General features: G+C 37.5%; 1 protein-coding gene across 7 annotated transcripts in view; it reads left to right on the plus strand.

The window, feature by feature from the left end:
* Positions 1 to 26,262, plus strand: part of FRY (FRY microtubule binding protein) — a 179,952-nt gene that overhangs the window by 118,071 nt on the left and 35,619 nt on the right. For all 7 annotated transcript variants that reach the window (XM_060686269.2, XM_060686272.2, XM_060686267.2 and 4 more), the window contains 15 exons: positions 2,502 to 2,662; positions 3,714 to 3,824; positions 7,116 to 7,270; positions 8,683 to 8,782; positions 9,644 to 9,815; positions 10,719 to 10,975; positions 11,330 to 11,476; positions 12,627 to 12,795; positions 13,547 to 13,637; positions 15,156 to 15,238; positions 16,598 to 16,748; positions 18,079 to 18,182; positions 19,893 to 20,078; positions 20,392 to 20,590; positions 22,382 to 22,503. In XM_060686269.2, the coding sequence (XP_060542252.2) occupies positions 2,502 to 2,662; positions 3,714 to 3,824; positions 7,116 to 7,270; positions 8,683 to 8,782; positions 9,644 to 9,815; positions 10,719 to 10,975; positions 11,330 to 11,476; positions 12,627 to 12,795; positions 13,547 to 13,637; positions 15,156 to 15,238; positions 16,598 to 16,748; positions 18,079 to 18,182; positions 19,893 to 20,078; positions 20,392 to 20,590; positions 22,382 to 22,503 (2,208 nt within the window). The remainder of the gene's footprint in view (positions 1 to 2,501; positions 2,663 to 3,713; positions 3,825 to 7,115; positions 7,271 to 8,682; positions 8,783 to 9,643; positions 9,816 to 10,718; positions 10,976 to 11,329; positions 11,477 to 12,626; positions 12,796 to 13,546; positions 13,638 to 15,155; positions 15,239 to 16,597; positions 16,749 to 18,078; positions 18,183 to 19,892; positions 20,079 to 20,391; positions 20,591 to 22,381; positions 22,504 to 26,262) is intronic.

Below are 26,262 nucleotides of genomic sequence, written 5' to 3' on the forward strand. Positions count from 1 at the left end.
ATTTCCAGTGACAGTCCATTCCATGTGTATCTATATTGGGTTACTTACTTGCGATAAATGTTTTAATTATGTAATATCAGTCTATTCTTTGTATCCTATCTTTCCTCTCGGAACTGAACAGAATGCACATAGAGATGCAAAACACAACCTTATGAAGTTGGTTAGGCTGAGGCAAACTAACCAGCCCAGAATCACCAGTGAGTGAAATGTCAAACTGGGACTTTAATGTGTGGATTTTCCATATTGAACTCCAATTTCTGAACTTGTTGACAGGATTCCATAAAAAAAAATGTGCTATATTAAATGCATACATTTAAAATGTCATAATGTTTACTATTAAATGGATAAGAAAAAAAGTGCAAGAAATAAATAGCAAGTAATCAACAAAGAAAAGGTGGACCACATGCAATCCTGTGAAACATGCCTTATCTGTCAAATTATTTGTTGTGTTTCTCATCCTAATAGTACTGTGGACATATACTATAAGGATTATGGATTTAATACTCATATGAACTAGGATGAACATATGACCACTGTTATAAATCAATATAGACTACATGAGTCAGATTATTTGCTTTTGAGTTTGTTCTTTTTTCAGTGAATGAACTTGAAAGTCTACTTCACAGTTTTTGGTTTTTAAAAACATTGTCAAATATATTTAATACATATGTGTACAATTTTAGTATTGTGGATCAGTCAGTTTGTCATTTAATACCTATTTATATTGATTTCTAATTTGCAAAGGAAATTTGAAATACAGGGTTCCTTGTATTTTTGATTGTATTTTTGTAGTCAAAACTCATTAATGGTTGTGGTGATTGTAGGAACAGCCAAGGAACTATTAGCTTTCATCTGCAGAAAACTAGCATCCATAAAGTAGAGTGATCATTAATTTTCCTTATAGCAGAAACTTAATTTATTTAAGGTTATGCATGTTGAAAGATTTCTTTGAAGGTTGAGTATATTTCATTTCTTAAATCAGCCTGCAGGTTTGTAGCTTAATTGGGGCATCGGAAAACTTCTGTTTTCTCTGAAAATTTCCATTTCCAAACTTTCAAAGCATTAAATCCAGCTGTGCCAAATGCTCAATGAATGGAATTTTCTTAGTACTAACAAAGGATTTTCTGTTTTCATTCATTACAAATTTTATATATATATATATATTTAATTTGATTTATATGCCGCCCTTCTCCGAAGACTCAGGGCGGCTTACAATGTGCTCAGCAATAGCCTTCATCTTTTTGTATATTTTATACAAAGTCAGCTTATTGCCCCCACAAACTGGGTCCTCATTTCACCTACCTTAGAAAGGATGGAAGGCTGAGTCAACCTTGAGCCTTGGCGAGATTCGAACCCTGCAGTAATTGCAGGCAGCTGGTCTTAATAAGCTTAATAACAGGGTGCCTTAAACCCCTGTACTACCAAGGCTCTTTTTTATATATATATATAAAAAGCAGGAGAGGCTGGGAGCAAGCAAGAGAGATTAAAAAGCATTTGGATTTTTTAACTTTTTTTAAAAAAATTAATTTAATTTAATTTTTTAAATTTGATTTATATGCCGCCCTTCTCCGGAGACTCAGGGCAGCTTACAATGCGTTAAGCAATAGCCTTCATACTTTTGTATATTTATTGCCCCCACAAACTGGGTCCTCATTTTACCTACCTTAGAAAGGATGGAAGGTTGAGACAACCTTGAGCCTGGTGAGATTCGAACTTACAGTAATTGCAGACAGCTGGTGTTAATCACAATGCTTTTAGTCTGCTGAGCCACCAGGCCCTTTAACTTAGCATAATATTTAAAATATCCATAGCTCTATTGTAAAACTGAACATTAAGGGATTTGGATAACATAGTAAACATCTCAGAATACATCTTTTCACTCTGTTTGGCATCTCCATGTAGCATTTCAGTTTGGGATGAAGGATCTACATGCATAATATACAGTGTGCATTGGTCCCATCTATACTCTTGTGTGTATCTGAAAATTGAATAGTATTTGTGATACAAGTGCAAACATTCATGATAGTTAGAATTTGAAAACTCTAGAGATTCAAAACTCTTCAGATGCATTATCTGAATGGTTCTCAAATTTTGCCATACTATGATCTTTTGAAATGATAAATGAATTTGTGTGACTGCCCCATGCATAAAACAAATTTAATAATTTGGTGTTAGTGTCAAACTGGTACAAAAGGGATAGCCATGTAGTTTTCCTTATTGAGAGTCTGAGAAATCCATCTTTGTTTCTGAGCAAATCTCTCTCTCACCATACCACATTCTTTGTATTGTGTATATTTATTTACCTTAAAAAATTACTTTTTTTACGTGTGATAATCTTAAATTCAAGGCTCTTTCCTTTCCAATAAATATATACTTGACAAATGCTGTTAATGTGTTTTAGGAATAATTTCTTAGCTACACAGTTTTGCATAAGATTTATGTTTGAGTTTTGATTAATTAATCAATATCGATAATTTTGTTTTATTTTTTTATTCACTTAGTTCATCATAGGAGATTTCTTTTCCCTCAGCAAAGCTTGAGGCACCACCTCTTCATCCTGTTTAGTCAATGGGCTGGACCTTTCAGTATCATGTTTACACCTCTGGATCGTTACAGTGATCGAAATCATCAAATTACAAGATACCAGTATTGTGCTTTAAAGGTACAACATGATTCCTTTCATTGCATATAAATCTTTATCAAATTAAATTATTTTAAATTTAGAAATGAAAAGTGGTAAGACAAGTTAAATTTGAAATAATTTCTACAAAATAACAGATTATTTGATCCATCTTTGTGGTCTGTTCTTTTTCTGAATCTTGAGTGTATCATTTGAAAAATGATTAGTAAATATTTTAAATATTTCAGTTAAGATTAATTTGGAAATACAAAATTGACTGTGTTAATTCATACTTAATTGGCTCAAGAGGAAGAGTGATGATGATGATGATGATGATGATGATGATGATGATGATGATGATGATGATAATAATAATAATAATAATAATAATAATAATAATAATAATAATAATAATAATAGGAGAGACTACCAAAAAGTGTTACCTGGAGTATTAAATTAAACCGGAACTAGCTAGTAATTCAAGAATTACATTAACTTCTTGCCACCACAAGACACTTAACCCAATGTAATCCAGTCATCCACTACACAGTCATCTTTCCTTACTTGTAGTTCTGGCAGCATGCAAGCATACTAACTGCAGTGGTGGGTTGCCCCTGGTTTGCACCAGTTCTATAGAACTGGTAGTAAAACCGGCGGGAGGCTCTGCCCACTGACCTTGACATCATGAAAATGCTTCTGCGCATGCGCAGAAGAATGTGAGCGAAGCACGCATGTGCGGCCCCATTGCGAACCGGTAGTAAAGGTAAGTAGAACCCACCCCTGACTAACTGGTTTAGAATACACAATTTGGGGAACACATAATATCTACATGCTTTGCCCAGGAAGTACTTTGTATCTCAGGAACCCTTGGATCAGAAGAGGAATGGCATCGCTATACATTCGCAGGAAAGCAATGAAGATTGGGCCATTGTAGCATTTAGAAATACGTTTTCTGCAGACATGACTGACAGCATGGAGTCTTACATGATTAATCTTCATTACTACATTGTTTGATTTGTTGCCTTTCATTTAGAATTTGAAACTGATAACCTTTCAGTAATCAGGACCATATCCTCTTTTTTTTTTAAATTAGGCCATGTCAGCAGTACTGTGCTGTGGCCCTGTGTTTGACAATGTGGGCCTTTCTCCTGATGGCTATCTTTATAAATGGCTTGATAATATTCTAGCTTGCCAAGATTTACGGGTAAGTAACTCAGCAATGATTCTCACTTTTAAATGTATTAAATTTTACTTGTATTGCATGTGGTCTACTCTATGGGTGAATTCATGGTGATTCAAGTGGAATTTGTTTAGTATTTGTACTGTGGGGCAAATGATGTAATTTGTGTTTTATCAGAGGGCCATACTCTGTGAACTGTGTTAAGGGACAAGATAAGATAAGTCAAGAACTAAACTTAATTTGAGAGAAGCAGGGCATCCTAAACTCATGTTGTGTACCTTTCTTATAGCAGTTCAAAATGATCTACTGTCATCATTCCATTACTGCAATAATGAAATCATATGTTTCCTTTTCAAGATACATAATTTGGTGTGATTTATTAATATGAATTACTGTTTTGAAAGACTCCAGGCATTTTAGTGGTTTACAGATTAACAAGATCAGCATGATATCAATTTGTTTGCATTTTTGCTTGAAGTCTTTCCACCCTACATACGCACCAGATTGCAGGCACTCTAAGAGGCAAATAGAAAAGGACTATCTTGAAAAGCTTGTGAATCAGTTGAATGGGCTGGTATTTAGAGTATGGTTAAAAGTGGCAGTAGTCTTAAGAAATACAGGTTATCCTTGACTTATAACTGGTCATTTAAGGATCGATCAAACTTATGATGGCCTCAGAAAGTGTGGTTTACAGCCCTAAAAGCACTTCTGGTCATCGAAAAATGTTAAAACACATTTCAGGTGCTTGGCAAACAGTTCACATTTATGACTCGTTGCAGCATTCCTTACAGCAAGATGGATGGCAAACAAATTTAATAAATTAATCTCACAGTCACATGACTGAGATGTATGAATTTTTTTGCCAGTTTTTTGTTTTTTGCTAGTTTTTGGCAAAAAACCACTTATTCAGAAGAATGGGTTTAGATTTACAACCACATGATTAGCTTAACAATCACTTTAAAATCAGGTCAGGCCACATGGGAGCCTTGACTTAACAATTATTTTTATTTTTAAGAACATCTGAATAGAAAGATTTGCATCAAGGGAAATTATCTTAGGAAATGGTATTACTATATTTCAAACATTTTGTATAGCGCCACATTTCCCCAGTTCAAAAAACAGAGTAATGTAAGATTAGAAAATATGTATAAAAAGGACACGCTATATATATATAAAACTATATATAAAAAGCAAATAGCATTTCAGTAGGAATTGGAACCAAATTAAGGAGACATAAAAAGATACCTCTGGAGATTCTCAGTCATCCAGGTCATGGTTGTCCCAAAGGTGCTTTTTCAAGAAGCAGATGGATTTTCTGGTTTTTCTTTGAAGATGTTTCACTTCTCATTCAAGAAGCTTCTTCAGCTCTGACTGGATGGTGGGGAATGGAAGGATTTATACTCCTTGCAGACAGCTGGTCAACTGCATTCTTTTAGCAAGTCGTTAAGACCACCTGGAGGTTTAGCTGTGTCCTTAAGATCACCTGAGTAGTGCAAATGGGTGTGTAGCTGTCTTGGAACTGTTGAAAGGACTGTATTGTATACTGGAGATAGATGATGTCATATCCCTCCCCCTGAGGGATCCTTTCATTCCCCGCCACCAGTCAAAGCTGAAGAAGCTTTTTGGATGAGAAGTGAAATTTCTTCAAAGAAAAACCAGAAAGTCCAGTTGCCTTTTGAAAAAAGCACCTTTGGGACATAAAAAATATATTTTATTTATTTCCTGCCTTTATTATTTTTACAAATAACTGAAGGCAATGAACATATCCAACATACCTTTTCATCCTTTTCCCCTTCACAACAACACTGGAGTGAGTTGGTTGAGAGTGACTGGCCCAGCTTGATTTCATGGCTAAAGTGGGATTGGAACTACATGTTCTTTCCAAATAAGTAATAGGGACTAAGTGAGTAGATAGGTGGGCAGGTAAATGGATGGATGCATGGGGGGGGGAGGAAGTGCTAATCATAATAGATTTATAAAATATTTTAGAGCATGAACAAAATGTTTATAGAAAATTGCCACTTCTTAATATAATGTGTATTAATTTCTGACCTGGTAATAATTTCTGACCTGAAAAAATATTTTTGCCTTAATCTTCACAAAACAGAAATTCAACTAGTTCAGTGAATTAAAAAAAAAAAAGATTAGAAAGCTCATGGGAAGCAAATATGCAATCCATTACAATTTTGGGTATGGGAGTTAATGAGGATCCCTTTCTTGCAATGGCTATTATACAAAATTGTTTTAAAATGTCCCAAATTAAATATATGTATATAAGAATACCAGGAGGGTAAGGAGCCTTGTATAGCAGTAACATTTAGGTAACATTTAGTTTTTTTGCTTTTGTCAGGCTCCAAAAACCAAGAAAGACACGTTGTGATTCTTCCAACCAGATTTCTTCATTGTTCCTCACCTGTGGACAGAATTTTGCCAAACTAAAGCAAACTAAACCCTCATAAAGCATATACTGCAGGAACTATTAAGGAGAAGTTGTCCTTAGCCTCTTTCTTTCAGACAAATAATCTGAACTGAGTTGTCACTTACTCCTCTAGCACGTACTTTCTCCTTCCTGGGAATCCAGACTATATTCCATCAGTTAGCCCATTGAGGTAGGGCAGGTCAAGAAACAGACTCCATAAGAAATACTGGTATTCTATTTATTGATACAGGATAGAGTAACAGAATCTTGAAGCCTCTGAGTTTTCCCTTCCCTTCCTCTTATACCAGAGAGTCAAGGCAGAGTCACTTTTATTAAAAAAAAAATTTTTGTGAGCAGCCCAGATTTATGCTACATAAAATGAGCAGCTATTCAAATATTTTATACAAACAAGCAAGTAAAATATGTTTCTTTCTGACTTATTTCCCTGGGATCATTAATGTTTTGGTAACTGCCTCATTTCTTCTCTAAGTGGTTCTCTAGAGATTGCTTTTAAAAAAAGGAATGGCATTGAAGGGGTGGATAGGGATAGTGCCAAATAGATAAGACTGGAGGAGGTGGGGAAGTAAGAGGGAGCAATCTAAACAAATATAACCACAAAATTGCAAAGAATTAAAGGAAACATTTCAACAAAAGAATGTTACAAAAAGAACATACTTAACATTGTGAGCATTCAAATTTCAATAACAAATAATGGAGGTGCTATGAAATGGCCAAGGAGTTACCTAATCTTGCCTCTTAATGTCATGTTTATCAGCACCCTAAATTTGGCAAACACACAAAAGAGAATATTGATCTCAATGAACTTTTGTCAGTTGTTGATATAAAACACTGTTACTTTTGTTTTAAAACCCCTTACCCATTCTCTGCATTTTCAGGTTCATCAGCTTGGCTGTGAAGTTGTTGTCTTGTTGTTGGAGTTGAATCCTGACCAAATCAATCTCTTTAACTGGGCTATAGACCGATGTTATACTGGATCCTATCAGCTTGCTTCAGGATGCTTCAAAGCCATTGCAACTGTGTGTGGAAGCAGGTATCAACAATAAGCAAAGCAAAAAAAGTGGTCCTTGCAAGTGAATCGGGATCCGTGTAAAAATTAAAAGTAAATTACCCTAGAACTTTTGAAAAGGATAGACTTAAATTATATGTTCATGCTTTGATAGGACTGTATACAGGCATGTTCATTAAAATAATCCCTTTTAGCCTAAACAACATTATACAGAAACAAAGAAATAAAAGTCAAGAGATGATAAAAAAAAAGGTAACATAGCTAAACCTAATTAGCACTACCATTCATAATACAGTATATCTTTCTATACTGTATTTTCCTGTCCTTGTTTCCCCCATATCCATATCACCTTCTTTTCCTCTTAAACTTCTCACCTCTCTCATCTCATCCAACTATGACTTTCTCAGTCTTCCCCTTCTTCTTGCTTCCTTCGCTCTTCCTTCATATGTCCATTTTCCAATTTTAATCCTTGTTCAATCGCTGTGACCATACCTCAGTATATTTCTTTCATATTGGTCATGCACTTTTATATTCAACTCACATTCATTCACCACCATTTATTATTGACTTTATCTCTTGTATTACCACATACAGGTAGTTCTTGACTTACAACCATTCATTTAGTGACCATTCAAAGTTACAATGGCACTGAAAAAAGTGACTTATGATCGTTTTTCACACAACCGCTGCAGCATCCCATAATCATGTGATCAAAATTTGGATGCTTGACATTTAGCATGTGTTTATGATAGTTACAGTGTCCCGGGATCATGTGATTCCCTTTTGAGTTTCATTCAAAGCACACTCACATTTGTATTCTGTACAAATCAAGAAATCTGACCTGTAGTTACTTAGCAGTAAAATGGGTAGCCAATACAATAGATAGAGGGAGGGAGGGAGGGAGGGAGGGAGGGAGGGAGGGAGAGAGAGAGAAGTGCACTGCTGTTTGCACTGACCAACTTGGCAAGTAGTTTAGTGATATCCACTTAAGAATTAAAAATTCATTTTAACAAATAATAATTTTCAAGGGATCTGGAATTATTGGATCTGGCACAGTGGTTATAATGCAGTATTGCAGGCTAACTCTACCCACAGCCTAGAATTTGATCCTGACCAGCTCAAAGTTGACTCGTCTTCCATCTTTCCAAGGGCGGTAAAATGAGGACCCAGATTGTTGGGGACAATATGTTGACATTGTAAGCTGCTCAGAGAGTGCACTTTGAAGCACTATATAAGTCTAAGTGCTAGTGCTATACAGCTGGCTTTTGGAAAAAGAAAGAGAATTCATTGTCATTACGTTTGATATAGTTCATTGTTTTCTATAATTGTTAGATTATTGAGTTTGTTGCCTTGAGTGTATTCTTTTGTGGAAAACGATTGAGAATGTTCATTTAAACCTAAAAATCTCAAACAATCACTTTTGTTTGCTATTTCAGGAACTACCCTTTTGACATTGTGACTCTTTTAAATCTAGTCTTGTTTAAAGCGTCTGACACCAGCAGAGAGATTTATGAAATTTCCATGCAACTCATGCAGGCATGTATGAAATATTTTTTAAAAAAATCTTATAAACTATAAGGAAGAGTAAACAATGCCCTGAAGACCTTCCTTTTTCAGCAAGCCGGGCTGGCTTAATGCTTTTTAAATGTTTTTAATATGTTTGTTACTGTTTTTTAACTTTGGGGCCAAATTTATATATATCTTTTAAAATTGTTTTTAATGTTTGTATCTATGTTTTTTACTTTGGCTGTACACCGCCCTGAGTCCTTCGGGAGAAGGGCGGTCTATAAATTTGATAATAAATAAATAAATAAATAATGCAGTTTGCTTTACATTCAGCAGGATATTACCTATTTGTTGTTTTAATGCAGAACAAATAAAGGAAAACAACTGGAGCAGTGGTGGGATTCAATTTTTTTTACTACTGGTTCTGTGGGCATGGCTTTGTGGGCGTGGCATGGTGGGCGTGGCAGGGCACGCAGTAAACAGTAAACAATCACAGTAAACAAAATAATTGTATGAAACAATAATATATCCTTTAGAGAGAAAATGATTAGGAAAATCTTTCTGCTTTTTTCAATTTCTCAGAAAAAAACAAAATTACAATAGAGGGAACAAAGATCCCCCCCCTCCGCCTGCCATTTTCCTGCTTCTTTTTTTACTTTGATATCTTTATTGTGTCTGAGTTAACTTTTATTTTCCTTATGGGAGGAGAAGAGAAGGAGGACCAAATCAGTGGTAAACCTAATACTAATGACTACTTTTACCTCTGGTAACAGATACAAAACATAGGCAGAGAATGCTAATCTGAATAATCCATTAAAATTTATTTACAATAATACTCCACCATTCATTTATCATCTATATCATTTCCGTTTCTTTTTAATCTTCTGACAGATTTTGGAAACAAAGCTTTTTGTTTATTCTAAGAAAATAGCTGAGCGAAGACCTGGCAGCATTCTTTATGGGACTCATGGTCCTTTGCCACCACTTTACAGTGTCTCATTAGCTCATCTGTCCTATGAACTGGCAAGAATGTATCCTGAGCTGACACTTCCATTGTTTTCAGGTACAAGTTTCTATTTATATCTTTAGCTTTAGTAGTGGAAAGATGATCTATTAACCTCTTGTGGATCTTATGGATCTATCATATATGTAAACTCTTAGAACTATAGGACATGATTTTGCATCTTTTGGGGGTTTTTCCTTTACATATGCCAAAAACAGTAGAACTAAATCCAATCTAAAGCATGAGTGTCCAACCTTTTGGCTTGCCTGGGCCTCATTGAGAGGAATTGTCTTGGGCCACATATAAAATCTATAGTATTGGTAATGTATATCAATCAGGTTTATGATCTTATGGGGCTGCATTACTAGCTGTCAAGGGCCGCATGTAGCCCATGGGCCATAGGTTGGACATGCCTGATCTAAAGATACGATTCCAATTTTCTTATACTACTTGAATAACAAGAAGGATTTTTATTACCTTATTTTACTCATTATAATTACCATACATATTTGAAACTTTGAGTAACTATTTAAAAGCTCATGTTTTCCTCTTAATGCATTTATCTTTAGATACTACTCTTTCTTTGTGAAAGTTGTGCTTGGAATATAATCTAAGTTTAATAATGGGCTGAATAAAGAAAAGTAAATAAGCAGTAAACTTGATTCAGTTGAGAGACTGGCCCAAACTCTCCCAGTGAGCTTTCCAGTGAGCAGATCTGTAATCTGGATCTTCCTGCTCCTATTCTAACATCAAATCACTGTTCCACAAAGACTCTGCTTCTCTGCCAGTTGCTGAAAATAAAATATGCGCTACTTCTGTCTTTATAATAAAAAATGTTGAACTCACCTTCTTGACATTTGATCAGAAGAAATATATTTGTCAGAATTTATTGTTGAACTAAATGCTTCATTGTCTTTCCCCTAAAGCTAAAATCCTAGCAGTGGTTTTATTTTTCAATTTTAGAAGTGAGTCAACGATTTCCAACAACTCATCCAAATGGGCGCCAGATCATGCTCACCTACTTGCTGCCCTGGCTTCATAACATAGAGCTATTAGACAGCAGACTTCTTCTCCCAGGTTCAAGTCCTACCACCCCTGAAGATGAAATAAAAGATAAGGATGGAGAAGTAACTGTTTCATGTGGCTTGAAGGGAAATGGCTGGGGCTCACCAGAAGCCACATCATTGGTGCTTAATAATCTGATGTATATGACAGCCAAAGTAAGCAAGAAAATACTAAGTAGTATATAAATATGAAATGTGCTGGGATTGAAAGTCGCATAAATAATTCTTCCTCTTTTTTATCTGCACAATGCTACATAATGATATATTGGAAAGGTCTGATTATTAAATATCAGTCAATACGTATCTGTCAGTACTTTTTTCCAATTTTATGCCAGCAAGGGCTTAATGTAGCTTGACCTTTATTATTCAAATGGATTCTGTACACAAAAAACATATTTCTCCTGTGTCTCTATACCTCATTGATTATTTTTCAGTTTGTCTTATATTTCTCTTATTTTAGCAATCACTCACTGTATTCTGATCACATTCATTTTTCATATTTCTGTTTAGTATGGAGATGAAGTTCCTGGACCAGAAATGGAGAATGTCTGGAATGCTTTAGCTAATAATGAAAAATGGAGCAACAACCTGAGAATAACTTTGCAGTTTCTGATAAGCTTATGTGGGGTTAGCAGTGATACAATTCTTTTACCTTACGTAAGTGATTTTTTAAAAAAAAGTTGTATTATTCTTATGGAACAAAACAATATCTATTCAAAATAATGTATCAGGAATAATTTTATGAATTTATTCTACTGAAGTTAATAAATTTCCCCTACATAGGAGAAAAGATACCAAATATTCAGTAGACTTTATAAAGGATATCTCTTTATTTTCATGTGAAATGTGGAACCCAAAGGTTCCGCCTCAGAAACTGCATTGTCAACATTTGATCACAAATTACCAATTTTGGATGATACTTACAGTTTAAACAAAAAAAGCTGTAAAAACAGTTTTTAAAAGTTCTGGTAAACTTCAATGTGCTGAATTTATGGATAGCACCTAGTTGTATCTGACTGATCTCAAGCTAAGTAGGGTGAAATCTTGTTAGCATTTGAATGGGAGACCTTTAGGAAACACAGAGCTGTAGGATCAGCCTTGGAAAAACATATCTGGAAGAGTTTAACAAGAAACCACTTCTATATTATTGCTAAAAATACAATATAGATGTGCCCATAAACTCATCAAGAATTAAATTCAAATTGTATTTATTTACTTATTTATTACATTTGTATGCACACAGCTCCCTGTCAAGCTGAAGGAAACTATGCCTTTGTTTAATTTTAGTGAGCGTTTTTTGAGAACTCTCTGACCACTCCAAAATTAACCAAAAATATAGCCTTATCCTATTAATTAAAATCAATATGTACTCTGAAGTCCTTGCAGATCAACTTCAAAACAAAATTATAACCCTTTGCAGATCAGAAAAATTATTCCCCATTTCTATCTTATGTAATGAAAAGTTGTTCAATGGCATGACAGTATTATTTTACAATGTAGTTGTGATTCCTTTATTTCTCTATTACAGAATCTTTCTGTAACCAGTTTCTGTATGCTTTCATATTCTAGGACTAATCCTGAGTAGCTGTTAGGCCCATTAGTTTCTGGGCAAAATGGTATTTCCCCATCCAGGTACTTTCCAGATTATTCTGCCATCTGGCAGCCAGTAATATGAGGAAGGTCATTTTATATTATTATTATTATTATTATTATTATATAATTAAAAAATATCATCTATATGTCCACTGCACATTTTCACGTTACCTATTTTGTAGATAAAAGCTGCTAAATGCTACTTTTTCTTCAGATCAAAAAAGTTGCCATCTATTTGTGTCGGAACAATACTATTCAAACAATGGAAGAACTTCTATTTGAGCTGCAGCAAACAGATCCCGTGAATCCTATAGTTCAGCATTGTGACAATCCACCATTTTATCGTTTTACTGCCAGCAACAAAGCTTCAGTTGTTGCTTCTGGTAAGAATTAAATCTTTCTACTTTTATTGGAAGAGATACTACATTGGAAAGAATTATGGACCTTTCAGAACAGAGTTGCATGTGTTACATTGACTGTCTTTCTTATATCTTGCTCGGTGCTGAAATATTTCATCAAGATATAAATATGTAGGTATAGTCCTCACATACAGTAGATTAGAGTACACTCTTTGAAATCAAGTAACCATGACTAAGTTAAATATTCTTGATCACAGTGGGCCTACTCTAAATAATTTTGAATCCAACATTTAATATCTGCAGAACAAAAAATATATCTTTAGATTTATTTTTATTTGCTACAGAATAAATGGCAAGTTTTTATCAACTGAAAACCTATATAGGCTTTTTTTAGGATAGTTACATTCATGAGCTAGCCCTAAATCTATTGTAACGACAGACAAATGCTTTCAGCTAAGTTTATTCACACTGTACTTTGCCATTATGCTAACCCTTAGGTCCTGTTCCAAGATTCTGGAAAGTTTTTTATTATTTATTTATTTATATGCTGCCATTCTCCGAAGACTCAGGGCGGCTTACAATGCGTTAAGCAATAGCTTCATACTATTATATATTTTATACAAAGTCAGCTTATTACAATGTGTTAAGTAATAGCCTTCATGGGCTTGCTGATTGTTGAGTTATGCATTGTGTTGGATATATGTTTATGTATTTATGTGGTTTCAAAATGATTATTTTTAATAGTACTGTAATACTTTTGGTTTTACATATATAGGAACTACATCAAGCAGTAACACTGTTGTAGCTGGCCAAGATAGTTTTCCAGATATTGAAGACAATAGAATTGTAAAAGAGACAGATGAGAGGTTTGTAATAAACATCTCAGACTTTTTTTCCCTTTTTCTGGACTAGAAATGCTTAGTAGTTCTCCAATTTGAGTATCGGTAACCCTCATTAACCACAATCTTATGGTCTGTGGTTTTGTTCTGAGATTAACAATTAAAGACTAGAACTTGGAACACACATAAACTTGATTTTCATGTATTTACAGCTTGGAACAGTTTATGGTTAATATGTTCATGATTAAAACTGTGGATGGGCTTTGAATAAGGGTAAAGTATATTTTCTAAGTTCAGGTTGATTGTCTGTTTGGGGAACATGTATTTGTGCCTACTTCTCATTATGAGGTTTCAGCCAATCTCACTGAATGTCTGGTTAAAGTCTCTCTATCTTTGTTCCAGTAGCTAGTCTTCTTCAGATCAACCCATTTGCATGTTGAAGGAAAAGATAGCTCTTCTCTAATACAAGGGTATGCAAATTTCACCAGTCCGCTCAGATCCTTCAAGATCTCATTGGAGAGGCCACTAGTGAGGTAGTCATTAGTGTTGTCCTAGTTTATGGGAATCAAAACAAAGAGCAAATAGTCTGAAGGTAGCATTAACATCCAGTGGTGGGTTGAGAGATTGCCACAAGTAATGTGCAGGCAGCACTAGCATCCATCAGGAGCGTATTACAATTGACTACGATTGTGTCAAATCACGGACCCTTTATGAATAACAGTAGCATTCAGTGGGACAGTTGAGAGCCTCCTCTATTGAGTATAAAAGACCAGTGAAATTAGTTTGAATGGGTGATCCCTTCCACCACCAATAGCTGATTGTGTTGGTCCAAAAGAAAAAGGTTAATTACTGAAAGGAAGCCAGAGAAAATTTTGGATCAGGCTGACCCAGCAAGGAGTGAGTAAGGAGGAGGAGCAAATACAGATATTTGATGCAGACAATCATTATGGCAGAAAGAGGGCATGGAAGCATTCATGGGAGGAAGAGAACAAATCTAGACTCCTGTTGTTATTATTTCAAGGCTACAAATTTCCCTAATAAAGCTGCTTTTACTCTCTGAATCTTACAATTCTATAAAATAGGCTTTAACGTTTAAAAAAAACATTTACCTGTAAATGTCTCAGTTGTATTATGCTAGACATTGCTTACAGAAAGGCTTATATTTTTAATATCTATTTTCTATTTTTAGAAGTTCTTCTTTCTGCTAATAAACTAAGCTTTTTTTCATTTTTGAAATTCAGAAATATTCATGCACAGGGAAGTTATATCCTATTGGAAATGATTAAACTTTCTGGACTGATTATGGAGGCAGAACTTTTAGATAAAAATGCTACCAATTTTTTTTATCTAACTTTTTGTTTGGAAAAAATCTAAACTAATATGAGCACAGGCCTAATGGATGCTAGAGGTGAAAAAATTGAGAAATGAATTTAAAACAAGAACGGATTCATTTTTATCCATCCACCAGGATATATAATGCTATTATGAACTGAACATGTATTAAGATTTTAAATAGGTTTTTTGTGGTTTTTTCCCATTTGCAAGGTTTAGTAATGTGATCAGAGCACATAACCGACTAGAATCAAGATACAGCAATAGCTCTGGAGGATCTTACGACGATGATAAAAGTATGTCTTGATTTTTGGTTAATATTAATTTTTGTGAATGGTGTTATTTGTGAATACTAGCCACAATTTTGACCATATTGACAATATTAAATATCTGTTTCAATCTCATTTATAACTTTCAGTTAATTGAAATTAAGTGTTTTTAACACTAAAATTTCAGTTAAGCGTTAATATTAACATCTGATTAGTATTTGTTTTATCTAAATACCTGTGTATAAAAAATGCATCAAGTATTCACAGTGTGCATTGACTGGTTTGTAATGGTGGCAATATCAGACTCCCTATCTATTAAATTTTCAAACAGAAAGCAATCAGCAGCATATACCACAGCAAACAGATGGTTCAGCTATCAGAGAAACCAACTTCTCTGCTCTCTAGCCCCATACACCTTCCAGTACCTTAGTCTCCTCTTACTTTGAATTCAAGCACACCATGTCAAAGTGGGTGGCCTGCCTCCTCCCCCGATCTTCCAGATGCCTTTCTTTCCCTACCTCCCCTTAGCCACTGCAAGGTATTGTTGCCAATGACCGTTCCTTGTGTTTGTTTGTTTTTTTGCCTCATCTCAGAATGCCTCTACTCAAAGTACGTGTTTGGGGGCTGTGCCTGGACAAAACACATATTGTAGTCCTGATACTGATCAGCCAAAACTGGTTGTTCCATGCACACTATTATCTTGATGATTTTGAACACTTTGTATTAGCTTAATTTAGTAGTCTAGTAAGAGCAATGTTGTCAATAGCATTAGAGATCCCATTGTGGCAATATCTTCTATCTGCACTGCTTTTATCTAGTTTTATTTAAAGTGCTGCTTTAAAACCCTATATGGCTTGCTGACCACCTATCCTGGGCATCATGTGAGGCCCTAGGATCACCAGGCAACAGGGCCTTTGTAAAAATAGCACCCTAGTATTCGAATATCTATATTTTGGAATATGCCACAGACACCATAAGTCAAATAGTTTCATCTGGCGGGGTCCAGGAAAAGAGCCCCAATGGGGAGACATTATTCTGGAGATGGTTAACAGACTAAGACAAAACCCCACTCCTCCCTTATGCATCTTGTTTCCTTCCCCCTTATCTTTGTTAATCTTAATTAATGTTACTATTGCTTATTGTTTTAATATTTGTATTTATTTTTAATTATTGTAAGCCGCCTATGGTCAGGCAAAATGGGCAATATATAAGTTGAATGAATATGTTAATTAATAGCCTCCCAAAGGCATATATTGTTTTCTTTTAGCTATCCTATAAGATTTGATATTTGCACTGCATTGTTTCTCTGATCTTAATTTACCCAACGCTGCTCCAAAAAGATTGGCTGTTGGACAATGTAGAAATATAATAAATGTTTCTGCACAGATGATCCTATTTCTCCATATACAAGTTGGCTTCTGAATATTGTGGAAATGAAACAACCACAACCTTTGCCAATGCCATTTAATGGAGGGTGCTGGGCGCCACTTGTTGACTACCTTCCAGAAACAATTACACCACGGGGACCCCTCCATAGGTAAGCACAATATAATAACACCCCAGTTTCCTAACATATTTTAATTGGTTCAATCAGCTGCTCAAGCTAAATCAGGCTGTGCTGAACCTGGCCAGGCTATTTGCTGTTTGCTGCAAGGAGGTAAATTGCTGGGAGGCAGAGGCTGGCGGGTGGGTGGGGCTTCAGCAACATTCACTGTATAAGATGCACAGACATTTCCACCCACTTTTTTGGGGGGGGAAGTATGTCTTATACATTGAAAAATATGTTATAAATCTATTTTGCCACATGATTTGATCTATTATATTTTGAACATAAAGAAATACTAGCATCAGATAGGATCAGTAGTGGGTTTCACTTACCTTTGCTACCGGTTCAGAATCGGGAGCGCACGTGCGCGCTCTTGCTTTGCTTGCACACAGCCCTTCTGCGCATGCACCACCGCCACTACCAGTTCACCCAAACCGGGGTAAACCAGTAGAAACCCACCACTGGATAGGATGATCTAAATTAATTAAGTTTAGGTATCATATTGTGATATTGTACTTAAAACAGACCTTTGTGACATTTTGACAGATCAATCACATTGTAAATTACATTTTTAGTGATTGGTGTATTGAATTTCAATATATACAAATCTCCATGTTTCTCCCATGATGACTCCTGAAATGCCAAAAAATATTTTGAATCAGATCCTGCAAAAAAGTACTTTTATTTTGCCATAGCATTTTGACTACAGAGATTCTCAGTCATCCAGGTCATGGTTGTCCCAAAGGTGCTTTTTCAAGAGGCAACTGGACTTTCTGGTTTTTCTTTGAAGACATTTTGCTTCTCATCCAAGAAGCTTCTTCAGGTCTGAGGTTGGAAGGGGGTGTTTTGGCACTAGTGAGAGTGCCAAAACACCCCCAGAGCTGAAGAAGCTTCTTGGATGAGAAGTGAAACATCTTAAAAGAAAAACCAGAAAGTTCAGTTGCCTCTTGAAAAAGCACCTTTGAGACATAGCAATTTGACTTCCTCCTTTTCTCATTTAATCTCTTGTACTTCTACAAAATTTATTCCAGCAAGCTCTCTAACTTTTCAGATGTGGAGAATTGTGAGGGACCAAATATGGAGAGACTATTTTCTTAATATACTGCAGACAGAATCACTGACATGCATTTAATGCAGCATATATCAGTGCCTTTCCTCATATTAACCACCCTTCTATATGTCCATTACTCTTACTGTATCTTAGAAGTTGCCACATATCTATGTTATTCTTGGTATTTTGTGATCAGCTTCTTCATGTTTTTTGCTTTTTTCCTATTTCTTATTGCAATTTTTGAATTGATTAATTTTATTTTTTTGTTAGATGCAATATTGCTGTTATCTTCATGACTGAAATGGTAGTAGATCATAGTGTAAGAGAAGACTGGGCTCTTCATCTTCCATTGCTGTTGCATGCTCTGTTTTTAGGTAAGAAATAATGATTAAACAAAAAATTAAGTGGAAATTGAGTTTGTTTATGTTAACAAAGCTTTTCTATGCATCTCCTCACTAAACAATTATTCTCATTCATCCTTGGCCCAATTATTATTTTTTTGTACTCCTTTGTGTTAATCCTACCAACCTACTCATATCCCCTAATAGAGTACCTTTTCCCTCAAATAAAAGAATCACATTTTATGAAAAAAATGGCATTGTGAGAGAGGACCTTGGGCAGAAATCCCCACAATAATATCCTTATAGAATCAGAAACCATACATTCTGCATGGGGGAAAAACCCAAACAAGGTAAAAGTTTCTCTAACTTTTCATTATGATACTTTAATTTTATTTTATACTTTTAATTCTAACATGGCATCAGTCACATTATACTATCGGTGAGAAGTTATTAAATTGAGACCATTTAGAACCTGAAATACTATTAGGACTATTATCTGGTTCTTGGGATCTTCACACTTTGAAAGTGAGATGAATCATTAAAATAATACATGAATTTGAATGACATTTCTCCAAGAATAAAATTGGCAGACTACATTCTGACAGTACTATAAACTTCCTGTCATGAGGCCTCATGTTTCTGCAAAAATAGAGAAGACAAAGCACTCGGGCTGCCTGGAGCACATATCCAGGTTCAGTACCAAGACTTGGCATGATGCCTTCCAGGAAGAAATCCCAAGTGATCCTTGGAAGAGAGGAACAATGAGATTAGGCAAGAACACCTCAATCCCGGCCTGAAATGACCCCACAGAACAGGTTGGGGATATGATAAGAACTGTTGCTGCAAATGCAAAGGTTATTAAAGAAAACCTAGTAAATTTAGTGCCAGCAGCTTAGCAAAGGTCATCTACATCCAGGCAGAGCAGAGTAAGTGTAAACCCCTCAAATTTGGTCACAACCCAGCCATTGTTGTAATCCACGATTTGATAATCTCTGGATTAACTGACTGTCCTATGAGACTTTTTTATGTTTACCTACCACTGGATTCAATTATTTTTCTCTCTCTCTAATATTTAGGATTATAGTCTTAGATAGTGTAATGTTTATTGTTTTAGTTAAATTTTTGGCTGTTCCTAGGACGATGGGTCATGTGAAGTACTGTCTTCAAAGGCATGAATATTACAGGTGGAATTCCTCTAATGCCTACTGTCATATCTTAATGGGAGATGTCTATGGAATTTCAGGGCTGTAAACTAGATTTTAAAAAAACCCAGAAAATGCAGTGAGAAACTACTATAGAATTTAGTTATGTCTGCCCATGTACATATATGAACAGGAGTCAAGATTTATTCAAATGTGTTAATACTTTATTACAAACAATTATTAAACTTAATACAATTAAATGTTTCAGCTCTAATGCTAATTAACTTTTTAATTATGTGCCAAATTAATTCTTAGCAATCAGTCAAATAAAACTTCCAGAATGATCTATCTCCAACCCAACCAATCAGGTCTCCCAATAATGCATTCGTCCATCAATAAATCAATAGATTAATCCAATTACGATAAATGTTACAACTTTTATTTTTAGAATATACAAAAATCATGTAAACTGTATAAACAAGAATAAAATTATAATTTTGGTTTTCCCAAATAAAAGGCTCTTCAAATACGTTTCCCTTTTTCTAGCATATGAACTTTTTGTACTGCTTAATTAATCAGACTTCCTGATCGTTTTCTTTAGGCCTTGATCATTATCGTCCAGAAGTCTTTGAGCATAGCAAGAAGCTGTTGCTTCATCTGCTGATTGTGTTGTCATGCAACAGCAATTTTCAAGCCATAGCCTCAATGCTTCTTCAGACTAGAGAGATGAATGAAACCAAGACGCTTACAGTCCAGCCTGTGCATTTGCCTGAATTCTTCTATACAGGTAATGAAAAACTAGTTCTTTGGCTTTATTTCAATTTTGCTTGAATTACTTTCATAATTCTATGGTGCTCAACATAGAAAAGAATGGATATAACGAAGGTTCCTTTTCTGCAGAAGCACATTTTAGACACATTCTGTTTTAGTACTATGATCCAATTGTACCTGTCTATATTAGATTTTTTTTCAAAGACATATTTTCATATGTTTCTTAAGAAAATATATGTTTGTACATATGTGACCTCCTATCTCACAGTGACTATAACAAAATTATGACTTCTATGTTTATATAGATTTTTTTTCCACATTTTTGTTAGGTGGTTTTGACTTTTTGCGGGAATATCAGTCTTCCCCTGTACCGGACTCTGGGCTCAGTTCTAGCTCCACTTCTTCCAGCATCAGCCTTGGAGGAAGCAGTGGAAATCTCCCACAAATCACCCAGGAGATAGAAGACATTGACCCAACTGTGGAGACAAATGAAAAGGCAAACAAACTAATAGAGTTTCTAACTACCAGGTAACCAAGGCAGAATAAATATCCCATTTTAATTCTTAAAAACAGTATTGTGTACTTTGAAAAGAATTTGTATTCATAATTCATGAAAAAAAGTATCCTTCACTAATAGGTTTCTTGGATATAACAGCACAGGCATGATGTCTCATTTTCTGCTTTACAAGTAACAGGCAGTTTTTTCAAATGCCACTGAGGTTTTCTAATCTTAGCCAGAAGTGAATGTTAGTATTAAGCAGGTGTAGGAAACTGATGTAAAAAGGCATTTAAGTTGCTTGGAGCAATTTATTTCAAGTTGTGGGGAGAAGAGTATAATACAATAATTCTTTTTTGGCTGGCAGATTGCTTCTTAAAAAATATAGCATCACTTTATGAAATTAAGATTGGCACTGTCACTCAAATGCTTCATTCCCCGTTGAAATTCAAAGCAGACTCTTGAATTAATCTTTGTTTTTATTTTTCATAGTTAGCTAAAATGAGAAATATTTTCTGCAACAGAGGCTAAAACTGTCTTCTTCATCTTTTCTTAGACTTATTAAAAAGGGATAAACATATTTATACATTGTGCATAGCAATAGTCTCTTAGAACAATTACAAGGTTTACCTAACTGTCCTGACAATACAACAAGTTTTAGTGAGAATGAGCAAAGAAAGAGCCATAGTTAAATGAAAGAACATCACCTCAAGAGGGCATTCTTCTGCTTTCTGTTGTGACTATATAGTGACTGTGAAGCTCTTCCTTCTTAGCATTTAGCATGAGGGTAACATAATTCAGAACTTTTCATATGATCATTTGCTCTTAATAACAGTATCAAATAATTCAGCCTCTCCCAAAATGGTGTCTATAGAACTATTGGAACCTGAACTCCTGGGATGAATGAAAGGCACCTGGATGGAAAAGGTTGATTCATTTCCTAATTAGAGCGGTATTGAAGTGACAAATTGATCTCTTTATTAAAAGAATGAAAAAATAGTGTTGTATTTGGATAAATGAAGCCTAGTTTGGTGCAGTGGTTTAAAACACTAGACTAGACCCTGGGAGACCATGAGTTCTACTTCTACCTCAGGCACAAAACCAGTTAGATTAAGGGTGTCAAACACAAGGTCCACGAGCTGGATCTGAGCCGGCCCATGGGGCCGTCCTGGTCTACCCAATACAAAGAGGAAAGATCGGGCCAGTCTACCCAATGCGAAGAGGAAAGATTAGGCCAGCGTAGCTTCGGCCCAGTCTACCCAATGTAAAGAGGAAAGATCGGGCCAGCATGGCTTTAGCCCAGTCTACACAATGCAAAGAAGAAACATGCCAGCATTTTGGGGTGTGGCGTCAACCTGGCCTCACTCACCCAGTTGGCCATACCCACCCAGTCGGCCATGCCCCCCCCCCCCCGAGATCAACCACAGCCCTGATGCGGCCCTCAATGAAATTGAGTTTGACACCCCTGAGCTAGTTGATTGTGGGCTGAGCATAATTTTGCTCAATCCCAGAAAGGAAAAAGCAAGGGCAAATCACTCCAGAAATCTAGCCAAGAAAATTTCATGGGCTTGTCCATGTATTTGACAGGAGTCAAGATTGAATCAAAGGTATGCCCTCTCCAAGTTTTAATAGAATTAATAGAATTGAATCATTATTTATTTACTAAGACTTTACACAAAGTTACAGCTTGCCTATACTGTAAACCATTTGCCTACAGTATTCATCTGAAGGAGACTGTATGTGAACTGTGCTAACGTGTTGTACTATTTAAAATAATTTATTTTAATCTCAAAATAAAATATATCAATTTTCTGATTTTTAAGGGCATTTGGTCCGCTCTGGTGCCATGAAGATATCACACCCAAAAACCAGAATACAAAAAGTGCAGAGCAGCTTACCAATTTCTTGCGTCATGTTGTGTCTGTCTTTAAAGATTCTAAATCAGGTACTAAACCAATTGATTTTATAGCACCTTTATTTAACAAGCAGCTTTCTCAAATTTTATTTTGCTGTTTGCTGGACAAAATCTAATTTTCACATTAAATGTTGCTCAATAATAAATTATTGATTTGTTTTTATGATTTGAGTATTGCCACAAATTAGGAGCATACGTTTTTATTTAGCGTATGGCAAATACATGGACTTATAGTGGTTCAGATGTTAATGTCCAGGGTGGGTGAATTCAGAGTATGATGGAGCCAACCGTCGAAAGGCTGAGCGTACTTTTTTGATGGTAGTTGAGTGCTCTTTCACCCTTGGGGCTTTAGAAGGCCCGTTTTGTTTACCCATTGCCATGTATTTAGAGAGCCAGGAGTTCTACAAAAATGTCTGACTGCTAACTCTTGTTAACTACCAATTCTTCAATGTAGTCTGGCTACCGATTGTTGCTAGTCATTTAGTTCACACTACTGTGCTATCCAGGGTGCACCACAAGGAGGCAAACTAGCATCACACCCCAGGAGCGTACAATTTTAGATGTATTGCTTTATTGATATATTTGGCTTTGGTTTATAAGAGGCAGAACAAATTGAAGAGAATCTGATTTTTTCAGGATTCAGGTGAGGGATTTTTCCAGCATTCCTTAGGGATTCAGAGACAAAATTTGCAATACCCTTTAATGCCTTGTTAAATAAATCCATTGAATTCTTCACTAAAGAGGACATAAAGCTTTAAAGAGTTTTTAAAGGCATTTCTTCAATTGGAGACCAAGCATGGTACATTGGAGATGCCCGGGGAACAGTCTTATCTGGGATCAGTTTGATTTTGTTGGTCCTGAGGAAATGGACAGAGTATTTGGTCTATAAGCATGGCCAACTATGATTAGAATTAGAATTAGAATTAGAAGTTTTTATTGGCCAAGTGTAATTGAACACACAAGGAATTTGTCTTGGTGCATATGCTCTCAGTGTACATAAAAGAAAAGATATGTTCATCAAGAATCATAAGGTACAACACTTAATGATAGTCAAACCCATGTCCGTTCTGGTTGATCGAAACACCTGGGAGATAACATGTAGGTGGATCCTAGAGGTGAATTATTCATTCTTATTTTATTTATTTATTTATTTATTTTATTTGTTTAAATTTCTATACCGCCCTTCTCCAAATAGGACTCAGGGCGGTGCACAGCCTAAGTAAAAACAAAGCATACAAAATTTAAAAAACAGTATTAAAATAATTAGATATTCTGGCCGTAAATTAAAACAACCCAATTTAAAACCAATTTAAAATTTAGCTCAAGCCAGCCCAGCTAGTTGAAATAAATAAGTTTTCAGGGCCCGACGAAAAATCCGGAGGTCTGTTATTATACGTAACTCCGGGGGAAGGTTATTCCAGAGGGTGGGCGCCGTCACAGAGAAGGCTCTCCCCCTGGGGGTCGCCAGCCGACATTGTCTGGCGGACGGCACCCTGAGGAGGCCCACTCTGTGCGAGCGTACTGGCCGGTGGGAGGCTATTGGTGGCAGAAGGCGGTCTCGTAAGTACCCCGGCCCTAAGCCATGGAGCGCTTTAAAGGTGGTCACCAACACCTTGAAGCGCACCCGGAAGACTACCGGGAGCCAGTGCAGCTCGCGCAGGAGAGGTGTCACATGGGAGCGCCTCGTCGCCCCCATAATCCCCCGCGCGGCCGCATTCTGGACCAGCTGGAGCCTCCGGGTGCTCTTCAAGGGGAGCCCCATGTAGAGAGCGTTGCAGTAGTCCAGGCGGGAAGTGACTAGTGCCTGAGTGACTGTGCGTAGAGAGTCCCGATCTAGAAAGGGGCGCAACTGGCGTATCAGGCGAACCTGATAAAAAGCCCCCCTGGCCACGGCCGTCAAATGGTCTTCTAAAGACAGCCGTGCGTCCAGGAGGACGCCCAAGTTGCGAGCCCTCTCCGTGGGGGCGAGTGATTCGCCCCCAATAGCCAGCGATGGCGTCAGCTGGCTATATCGGGACGCTGGAAGCCACAGCCACTCGGTCTTGGAGGGGTTGAGTCGGAGCCTGTTTCTCCCCATCCAGGCCCGCACGGCCTCCAGGCACTGGGACATCACTTCAAGGGCATCGTTGGGGTGGCCTGGGGTGGAGATGTACAGCTGGGTGTCATCAGCGTACTGATGGAACTCCACCCCGAAGCCACGGATGATCTCACCCAGTGGCTTTACATAAATGTTGAACAGAAGGGGCGAGAGGACCGACCCTTGTGGCACCCCACAAGCAAGGTGCCTCGGGGTCGACCGCTGCCCCCCCGTCAACACAGATTGCGACCGGTCAGAGAGGTAGGAGGAGAACCACCGCAGAACGGTGCCCCCCACCCCCAACCCCGCCAACCGGTGCAACATGATACCATGGTCGATGGTATCAAAAGCCGCTGAGAGGTCTAACAGGACCAGGATAGAGGAGCAACCCCTATCCCGAGCCCTCCAGAGATCATCCACCAACGCGACCAATGCCGTTTCCGTGCTGTGCCCAGGTCGGAAGCCGGACTGGAGCGGGTCTAGATAGACAGTTTCATCCAGGTACCGGGGAAGCTGTTGTGCTACCACACTCTCAACAACCTTCGCAACAAAGCGAAGGTTGGAGACTGGACGATAGTTAGCCAAAACAGCCGGATCCAGAGAGGGCTTCTTGAGGAGGGGCCTCACAACCGCTTCTTTCAAAGCGGCCGGCAGGACCCCCTCACTCAAAGAAGCGTTAACAATCTTCTGGAGCCAGCCTCGTGTCACCTCCCGGGAAGCCAGTACCAACCAGGAGGGACACGGGTCCAATAAACATGTCGCATTCAGCCGTCCCAGGACCCTGTCCATGTCCTCGGGAGCCACAGGATCGAACTCCCCCCAGATAACACTCTCAAGACCTGCCTCAGTCATCCCATCCGGACATACCCAGTCAGAGGCCAGCCCTTCCCGAATCTGAGCGATTTTATCATACAGATACTGCACAAAGTCCTCAGCTCGGCCCTGCAAGGGGTCATCCCGCGCTTCCAGATGGAGGAGGGAGCGGGTCACCCTAAACAGGGCGGCCGGGCGATTATCTGATGACGCGATAAGAGCGGCAAAATAGCTAGATTTTGCCGCTTTTATTGCCACTAGGTAGGTCTTAATATGAGACCTCACCAGTGTTCGGTCGGATTCGGAGCGGCTGGTCCTCCAACTACTCTCCAGGCGTCTTTTCCGGCGCTTCATCTCCCTAAGCTCCTCGGAGAACCAAGGAGCTAGGTGAGTTCGGTGCCGGGTCAGAGGCCGCAAAGGCACGACACGGTCCAAGGCCCCGGCAGCCGCACTATCCCAGGCGGCCACCAGGTCCTCAGCCGAGTCGTGAGTCATAGTCTCAGGAAATGGCCCAAGCTCCATCTGGAACCTATCAGGGTCCATCAGGCGCCTGGGGCGGAACCACCTGGTCGGTCCCGCCTCCCTGCGGCGGGGTGCAGCGGTTAGAAAGTCCAGTCGAAGGAGCGAGTGGTCAGACCATGACAAGGGTTCGATGACTATATCCCCTGTATCAAGGCCACTCGACCACTGACCAGAGACAAAAACTAAGTCCAGAGTGTGTCCACCCATGTGAGTGGGTGAGTGATTCTTAATAGAGAATGATATTCTCGGCACCATTTAAAGAGGCATTTGTACATTCCCTTTTCAAGAAGCCATCACTGGACTTTATCATTATTGATAATTTTCATTCAGTCTCCCATCTCCCTTTTTAGGGAAAATGGTGAGTAGTGTTCTGCTGC

This window comes from Pantherophis guttatus, chromosome 5 (genome assembly GCF_059756535.1).
Source record: "Pantherophis guttatus breed Tessera chromosome 5, ASM5975653v1, whole genome shotgun sequence".
Classification (NCBI taxonomy): Eukaryota; Metazoa; Chordata; class Lepidosauria; order Squamata; family Colubridae; genus Pantherophis; species Pantherophis guttatus.